General features: G+C 42.7%; 1 protein-coding gene across 4 annotated transcripts in view; it reads right to left on the reverse strand.

Annotated features, from left to right (window-relative positions):
* Positions 1-24,649, reverse strand: part of LOC110502410 (Golgi-specific brefeldin A-resistance guanine nucleotide exchange factor 1) — a 125,220-nt gene that overhangs the window by 34,200 nt on the left and 66,371 nt on the right. For all 4 annotated transcript variants that reach the window (XM_021580428.2, XM_036959755.1, XM_036959756.1 and 1 more), the window contains exons 4-7: positions 14,125-14,256; positions 8,463-8,581; positions 7,898-8,006; positions 7,395-7,455 (exon numbers count right to left, since the gene is read on the reverse strand). In XM_021580428.2, coding sequence (XP_021436103.2) covers positions 7,395-7,455; positions 7,898-8,006; positions 8,463-8,581; positions 14,125-14,256 — 421 coding nt within the window. The remainder of the gene's footprint in view (positions 1-7,394; positions 7,456-7,897; positions 8,007-8,462; positions 8,582-14,124; positions 14,257-24,649) is intronic.

Below are 24,649 nucleotides of genomic sequence, written 5' to 3' on the forward strand. Positions count from 1 at the left end.
ATGTGGAAGAAGGTGCTCTGGTCAGATGAAACCAAAATTGAACTTTTTGGCAACAATGCAAAACGTTATGTTTGGCGTAAAAGCAACACAGCTGAACACACCATCCCCACTGTCAAACATGGTGGTGGCAGCATCATGGTTTGGGCCTGCTTTTCTTCAGCAGGGACAGGGAAGATGGTTAAAATTGATGGGAAGATGGATGGAGCCAAATACAGGACCATTCTGGAAGAAAACCTGATGGAGTCTGCAAAAGACCTGAGACTGGGACGGAGATTTGTCTTCCAACAAGACAATGATCCAAAACATAAAGCAAAATCTACAATGGAATGGTTCAAAAATAAACATATCCAGGTGTTAGAATGGCCAAGTCAAAGTCCAGACCTGAATCCAATCAAGAATCTGTGGAAAGAACTGAAAACTGCTGTTCACAAATGCTCTCCATCCAACCTCACTGAGCTCGAGCTGTTTTGCAAGGAGGAATGGGAAAAAATGTCAGTCTCTCGATGTGCAAAACTGATAGAGACATACCCCAAGCGACTTACAGCTGTAATCGCAGCAAAAGGTGGAGCTACAAAGTATTAACTTAAGGGGGCTGAATAATTTTGCACGCCCAATTTTTCAGTTTTTGATTTGTTAAAAAAGTTTGAAATATCCAATAAATGTCGTTCCACTTCATGTGTCCCACTTGTTGTTGATTCTTCACAAAAAAATACAGTTTTATATCTTTATGTTTGAAGCCTGAAATGTGGCAAGAGGTCAAAGTTCAAGGGGGCCGAATACTTTCGCAAGGCACTGTACATTCATTAATGTAGCTATGTGATACATTGCCCTGTCCTCTCCTCCCTCTACGTTGAGTTCCTGTGCCTTCTCAAACTCAACCGTCAATTCAAGGTCATTCATTCATTCAGCCACCGTGAGTCGACAGGAAACCTGTTATCCACACCAACAAAGCAGTTTCCGTTTTCAGCGGATATTTGAAGTTGAGTCACTTTTATATGTAGAGCTAGAGCAATCAATCAAATGAAATGCAGTTATAAAACCCTTTTCACATCAGCAGTCGTCACAAAGTGTTTATGAAGAAACTGATCCTAAAACCATAGAGAGTAAGCAATGCAGAAGCACAGAGGCCAGGAAAAACTCCCTAGAAAGACTTGAACCCAGGAAGAAACCAGGCTCTAAGGGGTGGCCAGTCCTCTTCTGGCTGTGCCCGGTGGCGATTATAAGAGTACATGGCCATTAAGAGCACAGAAGGCGTAAAGCCCTTGCAAACTGTATAATACCAAAGGGCAGTACTTGAATATCGCAGTTTAGACTAACATGGAGACTCAGTCATTAACGCCACACTGAAAATAAAATCTGTATTGTGTAACCACATGCATGTCAATATCCAAGCAGGGACAAAGAACGGAAAATTGTTTGTCATCTTAGATGAAATTCAATTAAATCCCCCAAAGGCTTGCAGACAGTAAAATCAAAACAGCTGGTGTAGAAGTTGACAACTGCTAAACAAAGCTTGTTAAACTAACCAAAGCTCCATGAAAATAACCATAAACACAGAGAGACCAATGCTTATAAGGCACAAGGCTGACAGAAGCAATCTGTCTGACGGCCCTGCATTTCCATCCCAAACCCAGATCAGCTTCTCAGTGGCTTGACGAGATGAGCTGTCCAGCGTAATGTTTCTACTCCGCACACACTGTCCGAGAGCCCTGTGCTTTGTGGACTCTTGGGCTTTGCGGCGAATGAGATGTCACTGGCTACCACACACACACACACACACACACGGAGATGGGGGCCCCCCCCGACGTTAACTCTGCGTTAATAGAGTGTTGTCTTGCAAGCTCGATTATTGGATGATCTGTGAGTCCAACAGATTAACATTCATAATACTTTCAGTAGGCAATCTAAGCCTCCTCCTGAGCACTCAATGAGATCCACTGCTCATTATGCCCGGGCTGCCCAAGGCTCTTACGTCTTTATTATGGATGAGCTGCGGACAAGAGGGGGGGGGGGGGGGGGGGGTCTACGTAATAGCCATCCTTAACGTACTCGCACGTTGTTGTGGGAAGGAGAGTTGTAATAACAGGCCTTCATTTTTTCACCATGGACGCACCTTTTATTTGACCTTTATTTAACGAGGCAAGTCAGTTAAGAACAAATTCTTATTTTCAATGACGGCCTAGGAACAGTGGGTTAACTGTCTGGTTCAGGGGCAGAACGACTGATTCTTTACCTTGTCAGCTCGGGGACTCGATCTTGCAAACTTTTGGTTACTAGTCCTAACCACTAGGCTACCTGCCGCTACAATGGCTGTCATTCATTTCTATTTGCATATCCGACAACTAGTAAACTGTGTTGTAAGAGATATGATAACAAGCTGCTGCAGTGCATGACACACAACTCCCAACGACGACACAAATACACAAAGAATGTCCTGATGGTGACTTAGCGATATCAACGGGCTCTACTGTGAAAGACACCACGTTTCTTAACAAATCCTGCATCAAATAGCCTCATCTGAGATCCATGCGCCTCCAAGAGAGAATTACACCGTGACTTTGTTTTGAGCTCTGTTTATTCTTGAGGTGGCGAGGGGAGGGGGGGGCGTAATACATTTAGAGAATGAGACGACTCTATTCCGGTTGGTTTTATGATCATTTCTGGCAGGATTACTGGCCATGCTAATTCTGTGTGTGTTTATGGGGGAGACGCTCTTCTTCATCTATATGCAGATCATACAGTCTGGCGCACTGCAGGCTCATCCACTCGTCTGTGAGACGATGTGACTGGAAGTCTAATGTACGGGCCTCTGGGACAGGGGGTGGGGGGAGCGATGTGGCATGCTTCCCTACTATGCTGAAGTCGGTAGAGAATCATGTTATTGCATTAGTGGACCGGCGCCCTGTTGACCTCTGAATGCAGAGGGAAATTAAGACGCTAAGTGTCGCCGAATACGTTAATGTACAATGCCTTCAGAAAGTATTCACACATTTTGTTGTGTTACAAAGTGGGATTAAAATGGATGTAATTGTAATTTTCTGTTAGCGATCTACACAAAACACTCTGCAATGTCAAAGTGGAAGAAAAATGACATTTGTAAAAAATAAAATAAAAATCCTGAAAAATAAAACACTAATATATCTTGATTAGATAAGTATTCAACCCCATGTCAGAATCACCTTTGGCAGTGATTACTGCTGTGAGTCTTTCTGGGTAAGTCTCTAAGAGCTTTCCACAACTGGATTGCCCATTATTCTTTTCAAATATCTTTGAGTAAAATTGGTTGTTGATCTTTACTAAAAAAAAAACATTTTCAGGTCTTGCCAAAGATTTTCAAACAGATTTAAGTCAAAACTGTAACTAGGCCACTCAGGAACATTCACTGTCTTCTTGGTAAGCAACTCCAATGTAGATTTGGGCTGGCATTTTAGGTTATTGTCCTGCTAAAAGGTGTATTCACCTTCCAGTGTCTGGTGGAAAGCAGACAACCTGGTTGTCCTCTAGGATTTTGCCTATGCTTAGCTCCATTCCATTTTATTATTCTGGAAAAACTCCCCAGTCAACAATTACAAGCATCCCATAACATAATGCAGCCATAGTTTAAAATATGGAGAGTGGTACTCAGTAATATGTTGTATTGGATTCGCACCAAACATAACACATTGTATTCCAGGACAAAAAGTGAATTTCTTTGTCACATTTTTTGCAGAATTACTTTAATGCCTTGTTACAAAAACAAGACGCATGTGTTGGAATATTTTTATTCTGTACAGGCTTCCTTTTCACTCTGTCAATTAGGTTAGTATTGTGGAGTAACTACAATGCTGTTGATCCAACCAGTTTTCTCCTATCACAGCCATTAAACACTAACTGTTTTAAAGTCACCATTGGCCTCATGGTGAAATCCCTGAGCGGTTTCCTTCCTCTCCGGCAACTGCGTTAGGAAGGACACCTGTATCTTTGTAGTGACTGGGAGTATTGACACACCATCCAAAATGTAATAACTTCACCACGCTCAAAGGGATATTCAATGTCTGCTTTTTTTCTTAATCTACCAATAGGTTCCCTTCTTCGCGAGGCATTGGAAAACCTCCCTGGTCTTTCTGGTTGAATCCATATTTGAAATTCACTGTTCAACTGAGGGACCTTACAGAAAATTGTTTGCGTTGGTTACAGAGACGAGGTAGTTATTTAAAAAAATATATGTTTAACACTATGATAGCATACAGTGAGTGTCCATGTAACATATTATGTGACTTGTTAAGTTAACTCCTGAACTTACACTATACAGTGCATTCGGAAAGTATTCAGACCACTACTTTTTCCACATTTTGTTACGTTACAGCCTTACTCTAAAATGTATTTAACAGTTTCCCGCCTTAATTAATCTACACACAATACTACATGAGAATTCAAAATACATTTTTAAAATCTTTTTAAAATTAAATAAGTATTCAGACCCTTTACTTAGTACTTTGTTAAAGCACCTTCGGCAGCGATAACAGCCTTGAGGCTTCTTGGGTATGACGCTACAAGCTTGGCACACCTATATTTGGGGAGTTTTGTCCATTCTTCTCTGCAGATCCTCTCAAGCTCTGTCAGGTTTGATGAGGAGCGTCGCTGAAACAGCTATTTTCAGGTCTCTCCAGAGATGTTAGATCCGGGCTCTGGCTGGGTCACTCAAGGGCACTCAGAGACTTGTCCCGAAACCACTCCTGCATCGTCTTCGCTGTGTACTTAGATTCGTTGTCCTGGAAGGTGAACCTTCGCCCCAGTCTGAGGTCTTGTGGGCTCTGGAGCAGGTTTTCATCAAGGATCTCTCTGTACTTTGCTCCACTCATCTTTCCTTCAATCCTGACTAGTCTCCCAGTCACTGCCACGGAAAAACATCCCCATAGCATGATGCTGCCACCACCATGCTTCACCACAGGGATGGTGCCATGTTTCCTCCAGACGTGCCGCTTGACATTCAGGCCAAAGAGTTCAATCTTGGTTTCATCAGACCAGAGAATCTTGTTTCTCATGGTCAGAGTCCTTTTGGCAAACTCCAAGCGAGCTGTTATTTGCCTTTTACTGAAGTCTGACCACTGCCATAAAGGCCTGATTGGTGGAGTGCTGCTGAGATGATTGTCCTTCTGGAAGGTTCTCCTATCTCCACAGAGGAACTCTGGAGCTCTGTCAGAGTGACCAGGAAGCTCTAGGAAGAGCCTTGGTTGTTCCAAACTTCTTTCATTTAAGAATGGAGGCCACTGTGTTCTTGGGGACCTTCAATGCTGCAGACATTTTTTGGTACCCTTCCCCAAATCTGTGATTTGACCCAATCCTGTCATCTCGGAGCTCTACAGACAATTCCTTCAACCTCATGGGTGATCAATGGAAACAGGATGCACCTGAGCTCAATTTCAAGTCTCATAGCAAAGGGTCTGAATACTTATGTAAATATGTTTTTTATTTTTTTATAAATGTGCAAACATTTCTAAAAACCTGTTTTGCTTTATCATTATCGGTTATTGTTTGTAGATTGATGAGGATTTTTTTTATTTTTATCCACTTTCGAATAAGGCTGTGGAAAAAGTAAAGGGGGCTGAATACTCTCCGAATGCAATATATACAAAAGTATGTGGACACCCCTTCAAATTAGTGGATTCGTCCATTTCAGCAACCCCCGTTGCTGACAGGTGTATAAAATCGAGCACACAGCCATGCAATCTCCAAAGACAAACATTGACAGTAGAATGGCATTACTGAAGAGCTTCGTGACTTTCAACATGCCACCTTTCCAACAAATCAGTTCATCAAATTTCTGCCCTGCTAGAGCTGTCCCGGTCAACTTTAAGTGCTGTTATTTTGAAGTGGAAACTTCTAGAAGTAACAACAGCTCAGCTGTGAAGTGGTAGCTCACACAAGCTCACAGAATATGACCGCCATGTGCTGAAGTGCGTAGTGCGTAAAAATCCCCTGTCCTCGGTTGCAACACAGCACAAGAGCGGTTCGTCGGGAGATTCATGAAATGGGTTTCCATGGCCGAGCAGCCACACATAAGCTTAAGATCATCATGTGCAATGCCAAGCATCAGCTGGAGTGGTGTAAAGCTCACCGCCATTAGACTCTGGAGCAGTGGAAACATGCTCTCTCGCAGTTCGACTGACAAATCTGGGTTTGGCGGATGCCAGGAGAACACTACCTAGTACCAACTGTAAAGTTTGGTGGAGGAGGAATAATGGTCTGTGGCTGTTTTTCATGGTTCGGGATAAGCCCCTTAGTTCCGCTGAATGGAAATCTTAACGCTACAGCATACAATGACATTCTAGACAATTCTGTGCTTCCAACTTTGGGTAAGGCCCTTTCCTGTTTCGGCATGACAATGCCCCCCGTGCACAAAGCGAGGTCCAAACAGAAATGGTTTGTCGAGATCGGTCTGGAAGAACTTGACTAGCCTGCACAGAGCCCTGACCTCAACCCCATCAAACACCTTTGGGGTGAATTGGAACGGCGACTGTGAGCCACACCTAATCGCCCATCATCAGTGCCCGACCTCACTAAGGCTAGTGGCTGAATGTGAAGTTCCTGCACTAATGTTCCAACGTCTAGTGAAAAGCCTTCCCAGAAGAGTGGAGGCGGTTATAGCAGCAAAAAAGGGACCAACTCCATTTTAATGCCCATAATTTTGGAATGAGATGTTCGACAAGCAGGTGTCCAGATACTTTTGGTCATGTAGTGTATTTAGGCTTGCAATAAAAAAAAATTGGTTAAATACATAGACTCAAGACAATTCAGCTTTTCATTTTTTATGAATTTATAAAAATGTAAAGAAAACAAAACATTATTCCACTAACATTATGGGGTATTGTGTGTAGGCCAGTGACAAAATCTAAATTTAATCAATTTTAAATTCAGGCTGTAACAACAAAATGTGGAAAAAGTCAAGGGGTATGAAAACGTTCTGAAGGCATTGTATTTAATGATAATTCCAATTGAGGCTTGACAGGGATTATACCATTATTAGTAGATGGTTAACTGACTTTTGCATAAAAAAGCTTGAATGATTATCATTGGCGCTTTAACATGGTCTGATGACGAGGACTGGGATTTTCAGTTGGAGTTTAAGTTCACCAAATGACCTTCATACTAAAAAGTCAGACATTGATTATGAAGCAACTTGTAAAATTAAACAGACTTGTAATTTACACACAGCACAGTGAGGTAAGCCCTAACCCTACAACTTTCCCTCCCAGTGGTTTTCATGGTAGGCGCTCTAATCCAATATCCTAATTGAAAGGGTTCTCTATGGACAAACTGGAAGTTAATTTCCTGAAGTTTTCCAGTCCCAGTGTACGGTGTGGAGGCTTGGGCTTGTCTCACACACACATATATCTCCCCACCCTTCCCGTCACCTGGAAAACAGCAGCTGCACCATGTCCACCAGTGTGTGTTCGGCTGATTTCCTCAGGAGCTCTGTGAAGAGGGCAAAACAAACAGAGGAGGTGCCATTAGAGCCCAGAGGACAAGAGGAAAGAGGCCAGGCTGGGACCTCTTGTATGTCTATGTTTGGCCTGGATAAGGAGGGCATTTTATTAAAGCACAGCTCAGGGACTGAGGGAGGGTTGGGGGGTAAGGGGGGCGTTAGTGAACTACTAACGCCTGAAGGTCTGGAGGGGGTGAGAGTTGTAGTTGAATGGTAGAGCTCATCAAAATGTTAGGCTGGAGTGATGAGGATTCCGGAGACCATGGAAGCTAAACGTGAAAATCAGGTTCATATACATGAGTTCCAGAATTTTTCCCCTGGAAAAGCTTCATAAAATACAGCTGTGTGTCTTTATAGCAAAGCATGTGGACTAGCTGCAGTTCCTTCCAGGTGCATCAATCACTGGGAGAATTACTGAGATGGAGAACTCACCGCTGAGGCGCATCTCGAAGCAGATGCGGAAACACGACTGCATGATCTCACACACAGACTCGTTGGTCAGGTGGGCTCCTACGGGCGTGAGCAGCAAAGTCCTCAGGACCTGTCAAGGCAGAGACAGTGTGTATACATGCGAGTGTGTGCATGCGTAACATTCAGGGTTGCCACCTCAGTTCCACATGGGCTTTTGCGAGCAGAGGAGGACAGGCTCATTGTAATGCCTGGAATGGAATGTTCGGAATCAAACACATGGAAACCTCATTTGACACCGTCCATTTATTCTATTCCAGCCATTACAACGAGCCCATCCTCCTACAGCTCCTCCCACCAGCCTCCTCTGTTTACGAGGTATGCCATCATACAGTAAATGTTCAACCTCAAAGGGAATCCAGCCAGGGTATTCATGCATGTAATACACTTGTAGAAAGTTTCAAATGACAACCCATTCCCCATATAGTGCAGTGTCTAATATGTGCACTACTGTAAACTGGGAAAAGGGTGACATTTGAGATGGAGGCCTTGAGCTTGTTTGATTGATGATCGTCTGGTGCACGTTTACCTGTAGGATTTTCATCAGCACTACTTCATCGCTGGCGGGGTCCGTCCCTACGAATCTGGCGTGTGTGACGGCATCCGCCATGTTCTCGATAGCCTCCGCCGCCGCCTCGTGGTTAGCATCTGCACAGGGCAGATAACAAGATGGCCAATGTGATAATCTCCTTAGAAATCAGCTGACATTTTAAAAAAAAATCTTACTGCTCATTCAAGCCTAAAGTCTGCCAAGTTTCACTCAGCTGAATTTAAGTGACAACTCCATTTGGAACTGTGTGAGGCACACAACAATGTTCAAATATGGATAGCATTGTCATTCAAAACAAGATAGAACAGAGGAAGTGAAATAATTGTTAGCCGCTAGCAAGTGTTGCAGTATCCCCTGCATGGAGGCCAGTTCAAAGCAGGCAGGTCGAGGAGGTTATTATTGAGAGGAATGCACATTGATATTGCCATCTTCTTACCAGATGTCAATACTGTGCAACAAGGCAATCTGTGAAACGTTTGATGTTAAGGAAACCCTTATGATGGCCTTCAACCTCGAAACGAACATACCTGTTTGGCAGACATTGTTTTCCAGACCAACTAAACCACTATTCTGTTCCGATATGATCAATGAAGACACATTTTTGTCATCTGAGCTATTGAATAATTAAAATAGGAAAAATTCCAAGTAAAAGACCTAGTGTCGCTCCACCTCAGAAAGCACATGGAAGAGGATTTTGACAGTCTATTGAAAAGGTATGACAACACTCCATGTGTTGGTTTTGTTGTCCTTTGTTTCAAATGCTAACTTTTTAGCATGTGTCACAAATTCAATGCAAATCAATGGTATCTATATTGGCATTTTCACACTTCATGTCTAACAACTTCAAAAGCCGTGGTTGGCTTTTGACAATTTCTTAGGATTCCTCATGTACTCAATGTTTGAAAAAGGTTTGGTCCAAATCGGATGTTAGGTACAATATTTATTGAATATTTTATGATTTCTATAAATTAAAATAGCCAATTTGCGTGCAATCAATTAGCTTAATTTCTCAGAGATCAAGTTATATATTTTTTTTAAATGTTGCGGAATGCTAATTTGACCTGTTTCTAGCCACAGAAATGATTTCAGAACAATCTGAGATGGGGGGTGTCATGGCTTGTTGAAATGACATGGAACAACCCCATGCTAACGCAAGAGGGGAAACAAAACTATCTAGGAGTGCATCATTACATGAATGCATGTTTAATGCACAGACAGCTGCTGTCAAACAGATAATGCAGAGGACAGGTTTTCTGACAAGTGATAGCACTGCATGATTGGATGATTGGACTGTCGAGCCAATAAGTCTTACATCTGATGGTCACACACACACACACAATCTAGCATGGTCCATCCAGAAGGTCCTTCAAAGCCTGGAGATCTGATCACCAAATGTGGCCTTTTGTGGGTCGTGCTGGCCAATTGGCTGTCTAGGCAACAGGAGCTAGTGTTTTGAAACCCAACAAGGCCAGGCAGCGGCCTGGAGCCAGCATGTTTTTCTTTCCCATCGCTCTTAAAGGAGCATTTCATTAACTTGGCCTAATAAGCAGAGAGCATACTAGGGGGAGGAGAGGGATAACAAGTGAAAGCCTTTCCAGGTAGAGGTCTGATGCCACACAACATTCTATCTATTGACGGATAAATAGGAAGGGTTTAGGCGGGGGAGGGGGGAAAGGTTTAGGCTGGTGCCATCCTTCCCACTGGCAATCGATAATTGCTGTCATTAGCAAAAATGGAGTGGGGTGAAGTTAAAAAAACTTGAGTGAATGCCGAGAAACGGCGCAACGTGGTTAGCCGAGTGAAACGGTGTACAGCCAAAGTCCCTCAATGAGGCGAGGGTCACAACACCCGTGGAAGTTGTGCTGAAAACGGCTCATCCCACCACAGAAACTGGAGCTATCCAGCAGAATGTCAGAAGTGATATAAAATACTAATCCCCCTTGGCAAAGTCTAGCCTAAGGGGAGGACTATTGTTAAAATAACACAGTTGGCTGGTCATGCGTGGCTGGAACAGCTGCTGTGTAGTATGACGTTAAAAAAAGAACATTCAGACTGCATAGTAAGAGAGAGCGAAGAGTGGGTTTCAGAATGCCACACAAAAACCCCAGAGGCACATACTGTACAACGACCAATACATCTCCTCAAACCAAACAAAAGGGTGTGTACTTTTCCTTAGTGTAAGTGAAGTCAAGTTTGTTCACCTGTTCCCCTTCTGAGTAGCACTTTGAGACAACTGCTTAAGTAAAAAGGGCTTTATAAAATAATTGTGATTGAATAGCACTACAACCCATTAGCAGACAGGCCCAGGTAACATTATTGTAAAAATACCCGATCTTCAAATGTTGCAATAATAACTTCTGCTGCATTAAAAGTTGACTTAACTGGCCTTCATGTTTAAAAATGTTGTATATATAAATGCCTATATGATGTAACAACTAATTAGAAAACCAGTGTGATATTTTGCGCCTCTCTTTTGAGCGGGTAATGAAGGCAAATGCTCAGTTGCGCTGTTCTATGAGCCTTATGAGGCTGGTGTGGCCATGGCTGCTTTCAGCAGGCTGAGTGGAGGTGCCTCTAGGCTCTGAGGGATGTTGGAGAGGAGGGGATCAGGATGTCCATCAGTGGAGGGGCTTAGGCCAGCACTCCCTCCGTGCCAGCAGACCTCAGGCCACAGATTGAGGGGAATTAGCCCTCACTCAATGAAATGTGTGCGCGAGTGGGAGTGTGTGTGTGATTTCCCTTGGTCTTTTTTGGACCCCCCAGGGCGACAGAGGGGGTAAGGCAGGACCCATTGCAAACAGAGGAAGGGTGACGGGGGGACAAAGGGACGACACGAAGGGGAACATGTTCGGAGTGACATGCAGGGTAAAAGCAACAGGGCTAAGTTACATGCTGTGGTGTGTTTCTCCTGAGAGGAGCCTTGAGAAGGGATATTAAGAATGTGTGCAAACTTGCAGAGCCCTCTCCACCACATCAGACACGGGAGACAAAGAAAAGCCAAAGAAAAACCTCCACTACGCCTATACAACAAAGCAGACAGACTAAGAGAGATGTATTTAGCCTGCCACCAGTGGCCGCTTTATCGCTGCTATTATGTTTTGGCACTTGGACCTTTTCAGTCGTTTCCATAACAGACAACTTTATAGTGAGGAAAAACTATGCCAAAGTGAATCGATCCCTAATCAATGTAAGCTGACGTTGAGAAATCTATTGTGAGATTCTAATTAGCATTAGGCTTACCATACATCTAATGGGAAACATTTGAGAAGTTATTAAAAATGGACAAATATGAACACTGTAATTATCAAAAACGAGTGAATGACCATTAAATCCAAATTTTTTTGACACTGCAACCAGCAGATGGCAGTGTTCAACAGGATCAGGCCCTCTGCCTGTCTCTTAGTATCAGTCTTTCACCACCAACAGAAGTCATTTTAAACCTCTTACTCTACTTGTACAACGGTGTGGCATGTGGACAATTGAGCAAAAATGACTTTTTTTTAGACATTTCCTTTGGTTGGGGTTTTGAAAGCAATTACTGCATTTTCAAAAGGTTTCATAGATTGAGTAGGTCTACTACGTGTGCAGTACTAAATGTAGGCTACATGTCATATCGTTAGCTAATACAGACAGCCAGCTCTCATAAATGTCTGAACAGAGGGATACTAAAGTTGACTTTTCACTGGAGAAGGGCCTAATCAGAACTGCTGGAGCAGGCTCATTAGTATAAAAGCCCTTTGACACTGAAAGATGGTTCATTCAATCTCACATGACTCTATGAACATGAGACAGACCAGACCGTCTCTAGTTCACCTGGTTATTAAGGTAAGAGGCTTCTCTCCGACTCTGCAGTCAATTCTAAATAACTAGGTACTGGCATTTCCTCTAAATGACCATGTCATAAGTACCAGAATACTACTAAGGCAGTACTTAGGAACTATTTGGATTTAAATGGTAACTAAGCCCTGTAAATTTGGCACTACTTACCGGCTAATCAACAAGACATCAGGGCCAACTCTATAGGAAGTACATATTCTAGTAGTGAAATGAATAAGTTATTCAAGTGAATACGTGAATCTAGTGAATAACGATGTTAATATCGAAACAGATTAGATTTAGAAATCAATTTCAGTACTTTTCAGGAAGGCCTAGAATGAATCAGTTCTAAAATCAAAGCTCTAGAATTTATTTTACAATTGAAATCATAATACTTCATAGATGCAGAATCTCCGTTGAAACTCGCAATCCTGATTTAGCATTTTATTAGAAAGTTTAAGTATTTAACTACACTACATTTATTGTCCACTAATATGCTGTTGAAAAATGCATGTATTTATGTACGATCAGAGTCCAATACAACCAGTGCTTCCTCAGTTCCTCAATACGTCTAACGACTGTGATCCGACGAGCCGCTTGCTGTGTGAGCAGACAGATGGTGTAGGGGAAAATGATGCCGCTGACTTCAGTGTGTTAACAAGCTGGGAAAGACCTCACAGCATTTGAGGAACACGGGTTGAATTCAAACGGAGGGTAATATCTGAGCGTGTCATATCCTTCTCTTCATTCTGCGCTGGAGGGCCATTGTCTTGAGGGCTGCAGGGTCATGTTGCCATGGTTTCCCACCCATTTTAACTCCACTGATGAGGTGTGTGTGTGTGTGAGGGGGGGGGGGGGGTTATAGGATTAAGAAGCAGGCGTTGGGTTTGGAGTGACAGACAGGGGCTCTGGGAGTGATTTGTGAGAGGCTGATCTGTGATGGTGTGTGCTTGTGGTTTGTGAGAGAGTGGTGTGTGTGTGTGTGAGGACGTGCATCTAGACTCAGTTTGCCAGGTATTCCAAGGGCTTGTGGGATCAGACTCGAAAAAGACAACTATGGTACACCTCAGGACACATGCCAAAAGCGATGGTCGTAGAGCTGAAATCAAATTACAAATAGCCTACTCTTCCAACATATGTTGTATTCACTGAATATTTGGCCAATATAACAGCTGAATGATAAAATTACAGCCCAATAAAAACAACATGTTCAGGACAGGGATGCGATAAATGGTGTTATTCAATGTTACAATGGAGCTCATTTATTTCAGCAAGGCGTCGCAGCTGTTTTGACGGTCGGAGATGTAACATTTATTCAACCCCTGCCATTTAGAATAACATCTGGAGATACATGCTTTCTTCACACTTTTGACAACTGGCGGACGCCTGCCATATTTCCATGATGATGCTAGCAAGGACGGGCTGTGCCATTTCTGTAGTAAACAACGTCCATTTAAGCATCGATAAATCAGAACTCGTCATTCTTGGCATGCCTGGAGCCAGTCCATGATGACTGTGTTCTCAGATTAACAATATAAACAAGTCACCCCTCCAAATGGAAAGCTGTCTTTAACAACAACGTAGTGGTCCCACACAGAAGTCTCTGTCAATGCTACATAACTTACAATATCAAGGCTAAATAACTGACAGACCACCTTACACTGTTCTCTGTATATAACATAAATGCTTAGACAACAGGTCTCCTCTCTCCTCTCCTCTCCTGTCCTGTCCTGTCCTGTCCTGTCCTGTCCTGTCCTGTCCTGTCTGTGTGTGTGTGTGTGTGTGTGTGTGTGTGTGTGTGTATTAGGACAGCTGTGTTGCTCACCTATGAGGCCGTAGGAAAGGAACTTGTTGACAGAGGTGAGGGCCAGGCCTGTGATTGGTCCGGTGGTGTCTTCAGATCGTACCACCTCCAGGAAGGGCCGCAGGAATATGTTGGGCTCCACATCTGACAGCTCTGCGGAGAGAGAGGGGGGAGGTCAGTCAACACAGCAACACTGAATACAAACAGCTTTAAATGTATTGATAGGTTTGTGTTTTGGTGGATCAATTTAAGTGATAATTTAAAACTATATACACAGTGGTTCTTCCTTTAAAAGTTGTGTCATACTGCAGCACACCTTGTAGGCTGCAGCAAAATTCTATGGCACGTTATTTAAGTGTCAGCTATAGTTGCCATTAATGCTAGTTTGACCACCAGAGGGCATCTTTGAGAAGCATTTGACAGTTTTTAATATAGGCTGTACTCGAGAATTTAAAACATTTTTTTGTAAGAACATAGTATATGGGATTGATTTTAAGAAATGTAGCTTTATTAATATTATAGTGTTTCTATTCCAAGAAATTTCAGGGTTTCGCTGTACAACGTGACCGGTCGGGAGTAGGCCACTAAGAGCAAAATAATCGTAACATTTCCACACTAATTGTAGGCTAACCAGCACCAAAACGGAGAGAAAAATCTCAATGATTTATCAAGACCAGTCCCCATCATCATCTCAGAGCAGAGCGAAATGGTGCTGAAATAGTTGACCACACGAGGGTAGGCTATTGCTTCAAATCCTATTATAACAATTGGATGACTTTGGGTGTTCCAGTAGGCAACAATTTGTTGCCTTCCTTAGCCTACTTTATTCGGAAAAATGAATTCGTAACTCTGCTAAGCCTACAAGCAAAGATGAACTGGTGAAGGCCATCAAGATGTTTTGGCTTGAGAAACTGACCATGCAACAATGCAACAAATATATTGATCATCTCAGCAAGGATTTATCCATGATCATGGAGCTGGGGGGGGTGCAACTAAAATGTAGCTGAGATGTACAGTAGTTGAAATAAACATCTGCATTTTGAAAGTCTAGCGTTATTTTATTAACGAAAGTATAAAGACGTTGATGAACAGATACTGTGTAAAACTTAAAAGTACTTAAGCACTTTCCTCACCATTTTAGATAAGCATGCTCCGTTCAAAAAATGCAGAACTAAGAACAGATATAGCCCTTGGTTCACTCCAGACCTGACTGCCCTTGACCAGGACAAAAACATGTGGCGGACTGCAATAGCATCGAATAGTCCCCGCAATATGCAACTGTTCAGGGAAGTCAGGAACCAATACACGCAGTCAGTCAGGAAAGCAAAGGCCAGCTTCTTCAGGCAGAAATTTGCATCCTGTAGCTCTAACTCCAAAAAGTTATGGGACACTGTGAAGTCCATGGAGAACAAGAGCACCTCCTCCCAGCTGCCCACTGCACTGAGGCTAGGTAACACGGTCACCACCGATAAATCCATGATTATCGAAAACTTCAACAACCATTTCTCAACGGCTGGCCATGCCTTCCTCCTGGCTACTCCAACCTTGGCCAACTAAGGTCTTCGAAAGCAAAGTCAACAAACAGGTCACTGACCATCTCGAATCCCACCGTACCTTCTCCGCTGTGCAATCTGGTTTCCAAGCTGGTCACGGGTGCACCTCAGCCACGCTCAAGGTACTAAACGATATCATAACCGCCATCGATAAAAGACAGTACTGTGCAGCCGTCTTCATCGACCTTGCCAAGGCTTTCGACTCTGTTAATCACCATATTCTTATCGGCAGACTGAGTAGCCTCGGTTTTTCTGATGACTGCCTTGCCTGGTTCACCAACTACTTTGCAGACAGAGTTCAGTGTGTTCAGAGGGCATGCTGTCCGGTCCTCTGGCAGTCTCTATGGGGGTGCCACAGGGTTCAATTCTCGGGCCGACTCTTTTCTCTGTATATATCAATGATGTTGCTCTTGCTGCGGGCGATTCCCTGATCCACCTTTACGCAGACGACACCATTCTGTATACTTCCGGCCCGTCCTTGGACACTGTGCTATCTAACCTCCAAATGAGCTTCAACGCCATACAACACTCCTTCCGTGGCCTCCAACGCTAGTAAAACCAAATGCATGCTTTTCAACCGTTCGCTGCCTGCACCCGCACGCCCGACCACCCTGGATGGTTACGACCTACAATATGTGGACATCTATAAGTACCTAGGTGTCTGGCTAGACTGTAAACTCTCCTTAAAAGACTCATATCAAACATCTCCAATCTAAAATCAAATCTATAGTCTGCTTTCTATTCCGCAACAAAGCCTCCTTCACTCACGTCGCCAAACTTATCCTAGTAAAACTGACTATCCTACTGATCCTCGACTTCGGCGATGTCATCTACAAAATAGCTTCCAACACTCTACTCAGCAAACTGGATGCAGTTTATCCCAGTGCCATCCGTTTTGTTACTAAAGCACCTTAAACCACCCACCACTGCGACCTGTATGCTCTAGTCGGCTGGCCCTCGCTACAATTCTGCAAACAAGCCAACCTAACTAAGAAATACATTTTATTGGTTGCCATGGTGAATATTCCAACAATAATTGGTAGGACACAAAAGGAAACAAAGAGTTTACCGGAATGAACATACTGGCAGATCAATACAATGTCCTTGTACAATAGTAGATCTAATTCAATTTAGAGGATTCTAAATTAATATCTAATGGGCTTTTATACAATTTATACAATGCAGGGTTATTAATACATTTCTATATTTGTATGGGTTCATGCAATTTTTTGTTGGGGAAAACCTGGTTTTAGAGTACTTAAGCATCGAATACATTGCAAGTTTGTAAAGTGTAGCCTAAAGGCCAAAATGGGCAATAGGACAAATGTATTATTCAATTCAATTTCAAAAAGCTGTTTTAAAATGTATATGTTTATTAAGAAGTCTTGCTTGTCTCAGAGCAGAGCGAAACGGTGCTGAAATAGTTGACCACACGCAGGTAGGCGATTGCTTCAAATCCTATTATAACAATTGGATGTCTTTGGGTGTTCCAGAAAGCAACAATCTTTTGCCTTCATTAGCCTACTTTATTCCAATATATCTGTCGTTCAATTATATTTATTCCCATAGTAATTCGTTATGGAGCAATCCAGATGTGGTTAGAAAACAATGTATTTGGTGGACTCGGTAAGCCTACAAGCAAAGATGAACTGGTGAAGGCCATCAAGACATTTTGGCTTGAGAAATTGACGATACAACAATGCAACAAATACATTGATCATCTCAGCAAGGTTTTACCTGTGGTCGTGGAGCTGGGGGGGAAGTGCAACTAAAATGTAGTTAAAATAAACATTTAATACAATGCAAGTTGGGGGGGGGGGGGGGGGTGTTATCACACCTAGAGTAGCCGGACATTTAAAATGACAATTTTGTTAATAAATCAGAAAGAAGTTCCAGAGCTCACAGGTGACTCTCCGCCAATACCACCTGGCTCTAGACCAATGCATCAGCTGATTCATTTTAAAATCATGGCTAAAAGGTTTCAGTTAGGAAAATATGGCGCTGTACAACTGGACCAGTCGAGAGTACTGTAGGCCTAAGCTACTAAGTGACTGCAACTGCAAAATAATCCTAACATGCCCAAATAAAAAATTAGCTTGATTCATCAAGACCAGTCCCCATGCTATGTCATTCATTATTATTACTAATAATCACTGAATAACAGATCGGCGCTCGGAACTAATTAAGAGGCAGCTTCTATCTCAAGTATAATCATTCATTCAGAAGGTTAAACCCATAGGTTTAAGGTCTGCAGTAGGTTAAAATGAACAGAAAATTGAGTGTCAATTCATAAACCATGTCAAAAATCTCTTCTATACTATTTTGCAATCTATATGGCACAGCTGTCCATTTCTTGGTCCTTAAATAACTTTATTATTATTATTTAATAACAATGCAAGGCCAACAGACAAGTTGTTTTCTTTCCTCCCCCTTTTTCTAACTGAAATTGCAACCAACTTTCTATGGCTTGTTTAAAAAATAACGATATTTTGGAGATGATTTTGTTTCAAATACCCGAAAGTGAGAGATTATTCAGATTACAAAGGGGAAAAAGCCATTCTTGAACATGGGGTGAGACACTCTTACAAATGTGTAAATAAAGACAGTTTGTTATTTAGAATTATTTATTTATGTTTTTAGAGGGAGAGAACACCGAGAGCACACCGTGCCTAGTATAGTGAAATTCCCCAGCATTTTCAGCAAACTTAACATGTGTAAATATTTGTATGAACTAGAGGTCGACCGATTAATCAGAATGGCCAATTAATTCGGGCCGATTTCAAGTTTACATAAAAATCGGTAATTGCCATTTTTGGACACCGATTGTTGCCGATTACATTGCACTCCACGAGGAGACTCCGTGGCAGGCTGACTACCTGTTACGCGAGTGCATTCGCGAAAAAAAGCACTGTCGTTGCACCAATGTGTAACTAACCATAAACATCAATGCCTTTCTTTAAAATCATTACCCAAGTATATATTTTTAAACCTGCATATTTAGTAAATATTGCCTGCTAACATTAATTTATTTTAACTAGGGAAGCAGTCTGGGTATATGCAGCAGTTTGGGCCGCCTGGCTCGTTGCGAAATGTGTGAAGACCATTTCTTCCTAACAAAGACCATAACTCATTTGCCAGAATTGTACATAATTATGACATAACATTAAAGGTTGTGCAATGTAACAGCAATATTTAGACATAGGGATGCCACCCGTTAGATAAAATACGGAACGGTTCCGTATTTCACTGAAAGAATAAACTTTTATTTTTTTTATGATAGTTAACGGATTTGACCATATTAATGACCTAAGGCTCGCATTTCTGTGTGTTATTATGTTATAATTAAGTCTATGATTGGATATTTGAAAGAGCAGTCTGACTGAGTAGTGGTAGGCAAAAGCAGGCTCGTAATCATTCATTCAAACAGCACTTTCGTGCATTTGCCAGCAGCTCTTCGCTGTGCTTCAAGCATTGAGCTGTTAATGACTTCAAGCCTATCAACTCCCGAGATTGGGCTGGTGTAACCGATGTGAAATGGCTAGCTAGTTAGCGGGGTGCACGCTAATAGTGTTTCAAAATCGGTGACGTCACTCGCTCTGAGACCTTGAAGTAGTTGTTCCACTTGCTCGGCAAGGGCCGCAGCTTTTGTGGAGCTATGGGTAACGATGCTTCGAGGGTGGCTGTTGTCGATGTGTTCCTGGCTCGAGCCCAGGTAGGGGCGGGATGAGGTACGGAAGCTGTACTGTTACACTGGCAATACTATAGTGCCTATAAGAACATCCAATAGTCAAAGGTATATGAAATACAAATGGTAGAGAGAAATAGTCCTATAATTCCTATAATAACTACAACCTAAAACTTCTTACCTGGGAATATTGAAGACGCATGTTAAAAGGAACAACCAGCTTTCATATGTTGTCATGTTCTGAACATTAGCTTTTTCACATTTCACGAACATAAGATTCAACAACTGAGACATAAATTGAACAAGTTCCACAGACATGTGACTAACAGAAATGGAATAATGTGTCCCTGAACAAAGGGGGGGGGGGAATCAAATGTAAGTCAGTATCTGGTGTGGCCACCAGCTGCATTAAGTACTGCAGTGCATCTCCTCCTCAAGGACTGCACCAGATTTGCCAGTTCTTGCTGTGAGATGCTACCCACTCTTCCACCAAGGCACCTGCAAGTTCCCAGACATTTGAGGGGAACCTGGCCTCCGATCCAACTGGTACCAGAGGTGCTCAATGGGATTGAGATCCGGGCTCTTCGCTGTCAATGGCAGAACACTGACATTCCTGTCTTGCAGGAAATTACACACAGAACGAGCAGTGTGGCTGGTGGCATTGTCATGCTGGAGGGTCATGTCAGGATGAGCCTGCAGGAAGAGTACCACATGAGAGATGAGGATGTCTTCCCTGTAACGCACAGCGTTGAGACTGACTGACAACAAGCTCAGTCCGATGATGCTGACACACCGCCCCAGACCATGACGGACCCTCCACCTCCAAATCGATCCCGCTCCAGAGTACAGGCCTCGGTGTAAAGCTCATTCCTTCAATGATACACGCAAATCCGACCATCACCCCTGGTGAGACAAAACCGCGACTCGTCAGTGAAAAGCACTTTTTGCCAGTCTGTCTGGTCCAGCGACGGTGGGTTTGTGCCCATAGGCGACATTGTTGCCGGGGATGTCTGGTGAGGACCTGCCTTACAACAGGCCTACAAGCCCTCAGTCCAGTCTCTCTCAGCCTCTTGCGGACAGTCTGAGCACTGATGGAGGGATTGTGTGTTCCTGGTGTAACTCGAGCAGTTGTTGTTGCCATCTTGTACCTGTCCCGCAGGTGTGATGTTCGGATGTACCGATCCTGTGCAGGTGTTGTTACACGTGGACTGCCTCTGCGAGGACGATCAGCTGTCCGTCCTGTCTCCCTCCATTGAAATGTATTGCCCTGGCGACATCTGCAGTCCTCACGCCTCCTTGCAGCATGCCTAAGACAAGTTCACACAGATGAGCAGGGAGCCGGGCATCTTTCTTTTGGTGTTTTTCAGAGTCAGTAGAAAGACCTCTTTAGTGTCCAAAGTTCTCTGTGACCTTAATTGCCTACCGTCTGTAAGCTGTTAGTGTCTTAACGATCGCTCCACAGGTGCATGTTCTTTAATTGTTTATGGTTCATTGAACAAGCATGGGAAACCATGTTTAAAGCCTTCACAATGAAGTAGAGGTTGACCGATGATGATTTTTCAACGCCGGTACCGATACCAATTATTGGAGGGCCAAAAAACCGATACCGATTAATCAGAATTTTTTTTAAATTTGTAATAATGACAATTACAACAATACTGAATTAACACTTATTTTAACTTAATATAAAACATCAATAAAATCAATTTAGCCTCAAATAAATAATGAAACATGTTCAATTTGGTTTAAATAATGTAAAAACAAAGTGTTGGAGAAGAAAGTAATATGTGCCATTTAAAAAAGCTAACGTTTAAGTTCCTTGCTCAGAACATGAGAACATATGAAAGTTGGTGGTTCCTTTTAACATGAGATTTCAATATTCCAAGGTAAGAGGTTTTAGGTTCTAGTTAATATAGTATTTATAGGACTCTCTCTCTATACCATTTGTATTTCATATACCTTTGACTATTGGACGATCTTATAGGCACTATAGTATTGCCAGTGTAACAGTATAGCTTCCGTCCCCCTCCTCGCCCCTACCTGGGCTCGAACCAGGCACACATTGACAACAGCCACACTCGAAGCAGCACAAGGGGAATAACTACTTCAAATCTAAACGCGAGTGACGTTTGAAACAGTATTAGCGCACACCCAGCTAACTAGCCAGCCATTTCACATTGTTTACACCAGCCATTAGGCTGATAGGCTTGAAGTCATAAACAGCGCTGTGCTTGCGAAGAGCTGCTGGCAAAACGCACAAAATTGCTGTTTGAATGAATGATTACAGGCCTGCTGCTGCTCAGTCAGACTGCTCTATCAAATCAGACTTAATTATAACAATAACACACAGAAATACGAGCCTTAGGTCATTAATATGATCGAATCCGGAAGCTATCATTTTGAAAAAACAAAACGTTTATTGTCTCAGTGAAATACGGAAACGTTCGGTATTTTATCTAACGGGTGGCATCCCTAAGTCTAAATATTCTTGTTACATTGCACAACCTTCAATGTATGTCATAACTACGTAAAATTCTGGCAAATTAATTTGCAATGAGCCAGGCAGCCCAAACTGTTGCATATACCCTGACTCTGACAGTCATTGAAAATACGAATGTGTTCTTAACTGATTTGCCTAGTTATATAAAAAGGTATAAAAAAAATAATAGTAATAAAATGTTTGTTTTGGTGTGTTCTGTGGCTTGGTTTTTGCTCTGACAACTGTGTGACAGGTGTGTGCCTTTCCTAATCATGTCCAATCAATTTATTTTACCACAGGTGGACTCCAATCAAGTTGTAGAAACATCAAGGATGATCAATGGAAACAGGATGCATCTGAACTCAATTTCGAGTCTTATAGCAAAGGGTCTGAATACTTATGTAAATAAGGTATGTATTTTTTTTTTAGAAATTTGCTAAAATTTCTACAAACCTGTTTTCACTTTGTCATTATGGAGTATTGTGTGTATAGATTGAGGGGAAAAAATTATACATTTTAGAATAAGGCTAATGTAACATTACGTGAAAAAAGTGAAGGTCTGAATACTTTCCTAATGCACTGTATACAAATAAGAAAATGACTTGATTAGAAATCACATGGCCTCTACTCTGAAAAAGGAGCAATATTATTTTCCAATATCTTAATGCTCTCAGATCTCCCCTCATGGCAGTGGGATTTTCAAATCCCAACCAAGTGTGGGAAGTCTCGGTAGGGCCTTAGCCCTCAGTTCTGCTGTTGTGCACAAACATGCAGAACAGAGTGGTGAACAGCAGTGTGCGGACTTTTCTCTGCCTTTAATATGCTTTGCTCTCTATAAAAAGGTCTGTGTAAACAGCTATGGCGCCCCAGGGCAGATCAATGGGGAATTAGCTGCTGTGGAGGTTGTAACCTTTTCCCGCAGCTACAGCACGGTAAGAGATGGGAACAACATGGAGCAAAATGTGTGTGTCAGAGAGAAAGACAGAGGGTGAGACACAGAGAGAGAGAGAGGCATTCAAGAACCGCCTCTTATTCACCTTGGCAGCGCAAGGTATCTTATTACAACTCAATTTCCAAAAGCTCTTTTTAAAGGCAGCTGTGTAGGATGTGGGATTTAGCATTAATGAAATTGACTGGAGAGTGACTGGGCTTGGTGTGGGGGTGGGGGTTGCTGGTGGTGCAGCAGGGTCACAGCGACTGGAATAAATCCCATAATGCCTGACAACAGTGCTTGTATGTTTACATATTCCAAAACAATGACAAAAGGTGTACAATTGACAGAGTGAAAAACAATGAACAAGCTTATTCTAAAGCACCCACAAGAGGCAGATTGTGGTCTGTCAATTAAAGATTCAAGTCAGGTTACATAATTGAGCCAACCAAACACAGCTGCAGAACATGAACCAAATCTTCCTCTTAATCAATTCACAGAAATCCAGTTCGCCTTGCATCTCTCGCGATTGGGAAACCACCTCCGGCCAATCCACAGAGGCCTGGGTAACAGCTCCCTCTGAGGGTAACTAAGAGGGAGAGATGGGGGTCTAGAGGGGCTGCAAAATACAAAGCAGGTAAAACAACAACGGCAAATTAGTGGAGTCACGAACACTGTTAGGAGTGTTGTGTAGAAATACTGCTTGCCATAGCAATATCACATGGATTAGGCTTCCTCTGGAGCAGCTACTCTAAACGCGAAAAAACAACTTGTGACATCAAAGGCTGAGAAGAGCCTCAACCAAATTTCCAACAGTGCACATGTGACCGCCACGCATTAGCTTGTGATATCCAATACCCCCGCGGCTTGTTTGGAAATCAAATATGTAATCATTTTGAAATTTCCACAATCCTTCATCGGACGCCAGGTTGCTCTTAGACTTTCTTCTAAAAGTAAATCTCCTCCCGCTTGCTTTTTCTTTTTCTTCATTTTTTGGAGGAGCTGATGTTTTCTTTGTATTCTCTCTCAATGCTCCTTTGATTGGGTAGGTCCATTTGGTGTAAGTCTTGCCACAACGCTGCAGTATCGGACTGAAGAACGGTCTCAAAGAACCATAGGGGTCACCTGAACTCCGCTGAAAAGTAATTTCCTCCATCAGATATTAAGGCAGAAATAACAAAAACAAACTTAAAGGGGTTGTGTTCCTATCAATCATTCCATCAGCTCTTAGAAACTTTTAAAGGAGGGGGCTTAGTATCCATTACTTTACAGTTGGGAGAGGAGCAAGGGACGGGAGAGGAAGTTGCTCAACTGAATCTGTCAATAGAGGCTGATAAAGACTTCATCAAAAGCGATCACCCCGTAAGTGCCACGGCTGTGTCTCAAAGACCCTCAGATTGGAGAACTCAAATTGTGTTGTATTGATCCGACTGGCCCTCGGTAAGCAGGGGCTAGGCCATCGGACAGTCTGGCTGGCCTGCCCAATCTTCTTAAATAAAGGCTAAATATGGCTCTGTAGTTCAGCTCAATCTCCAGGGCTTGTAGAGTGAAATAAATAAAGATGGCCGCAGCACCACCACGGTGAGACGATCACACCATAACCAGGTTGACCTCTGGCTGACATTGTGCTATATAAAAAAAGAGGATGAAAGTCACTCACCATCCATGTAAATTGCCTCCCAACTGTCCGTCTGTGTGTGTGTTAGAACAATTTTCTGAGGCTGTTAGAGGACATTTGGCCATCTTGGAACCATAGCCCATTGTTCTGTTTGGTGTGAGCAGCCATGTGTGGCCTACCTCTGCAAACGACCAAAGCAGAGGCAGGGAGAGCCTGATCCTTTGCCCCCAGGAAAGCACCTCAGTCCGTGCCATCTAATGTATGCACATTGGCAGTGGAG

Source organism: Oncorhynchus mykiss, chromosome 23 (genome assembly GCF_013265735.2).
Source record: "Oncorhynchus mykiss isolate Arlee chromosome 23, USDA_OmykA_1.1, whole genome shotgun sequence".
NCBI lineage: Eukaryota > Metazoa > Chordata > Actinopteri > Salmoniformes > Salmonidae > Oncorhynchus > Oncorhynchus mykiss.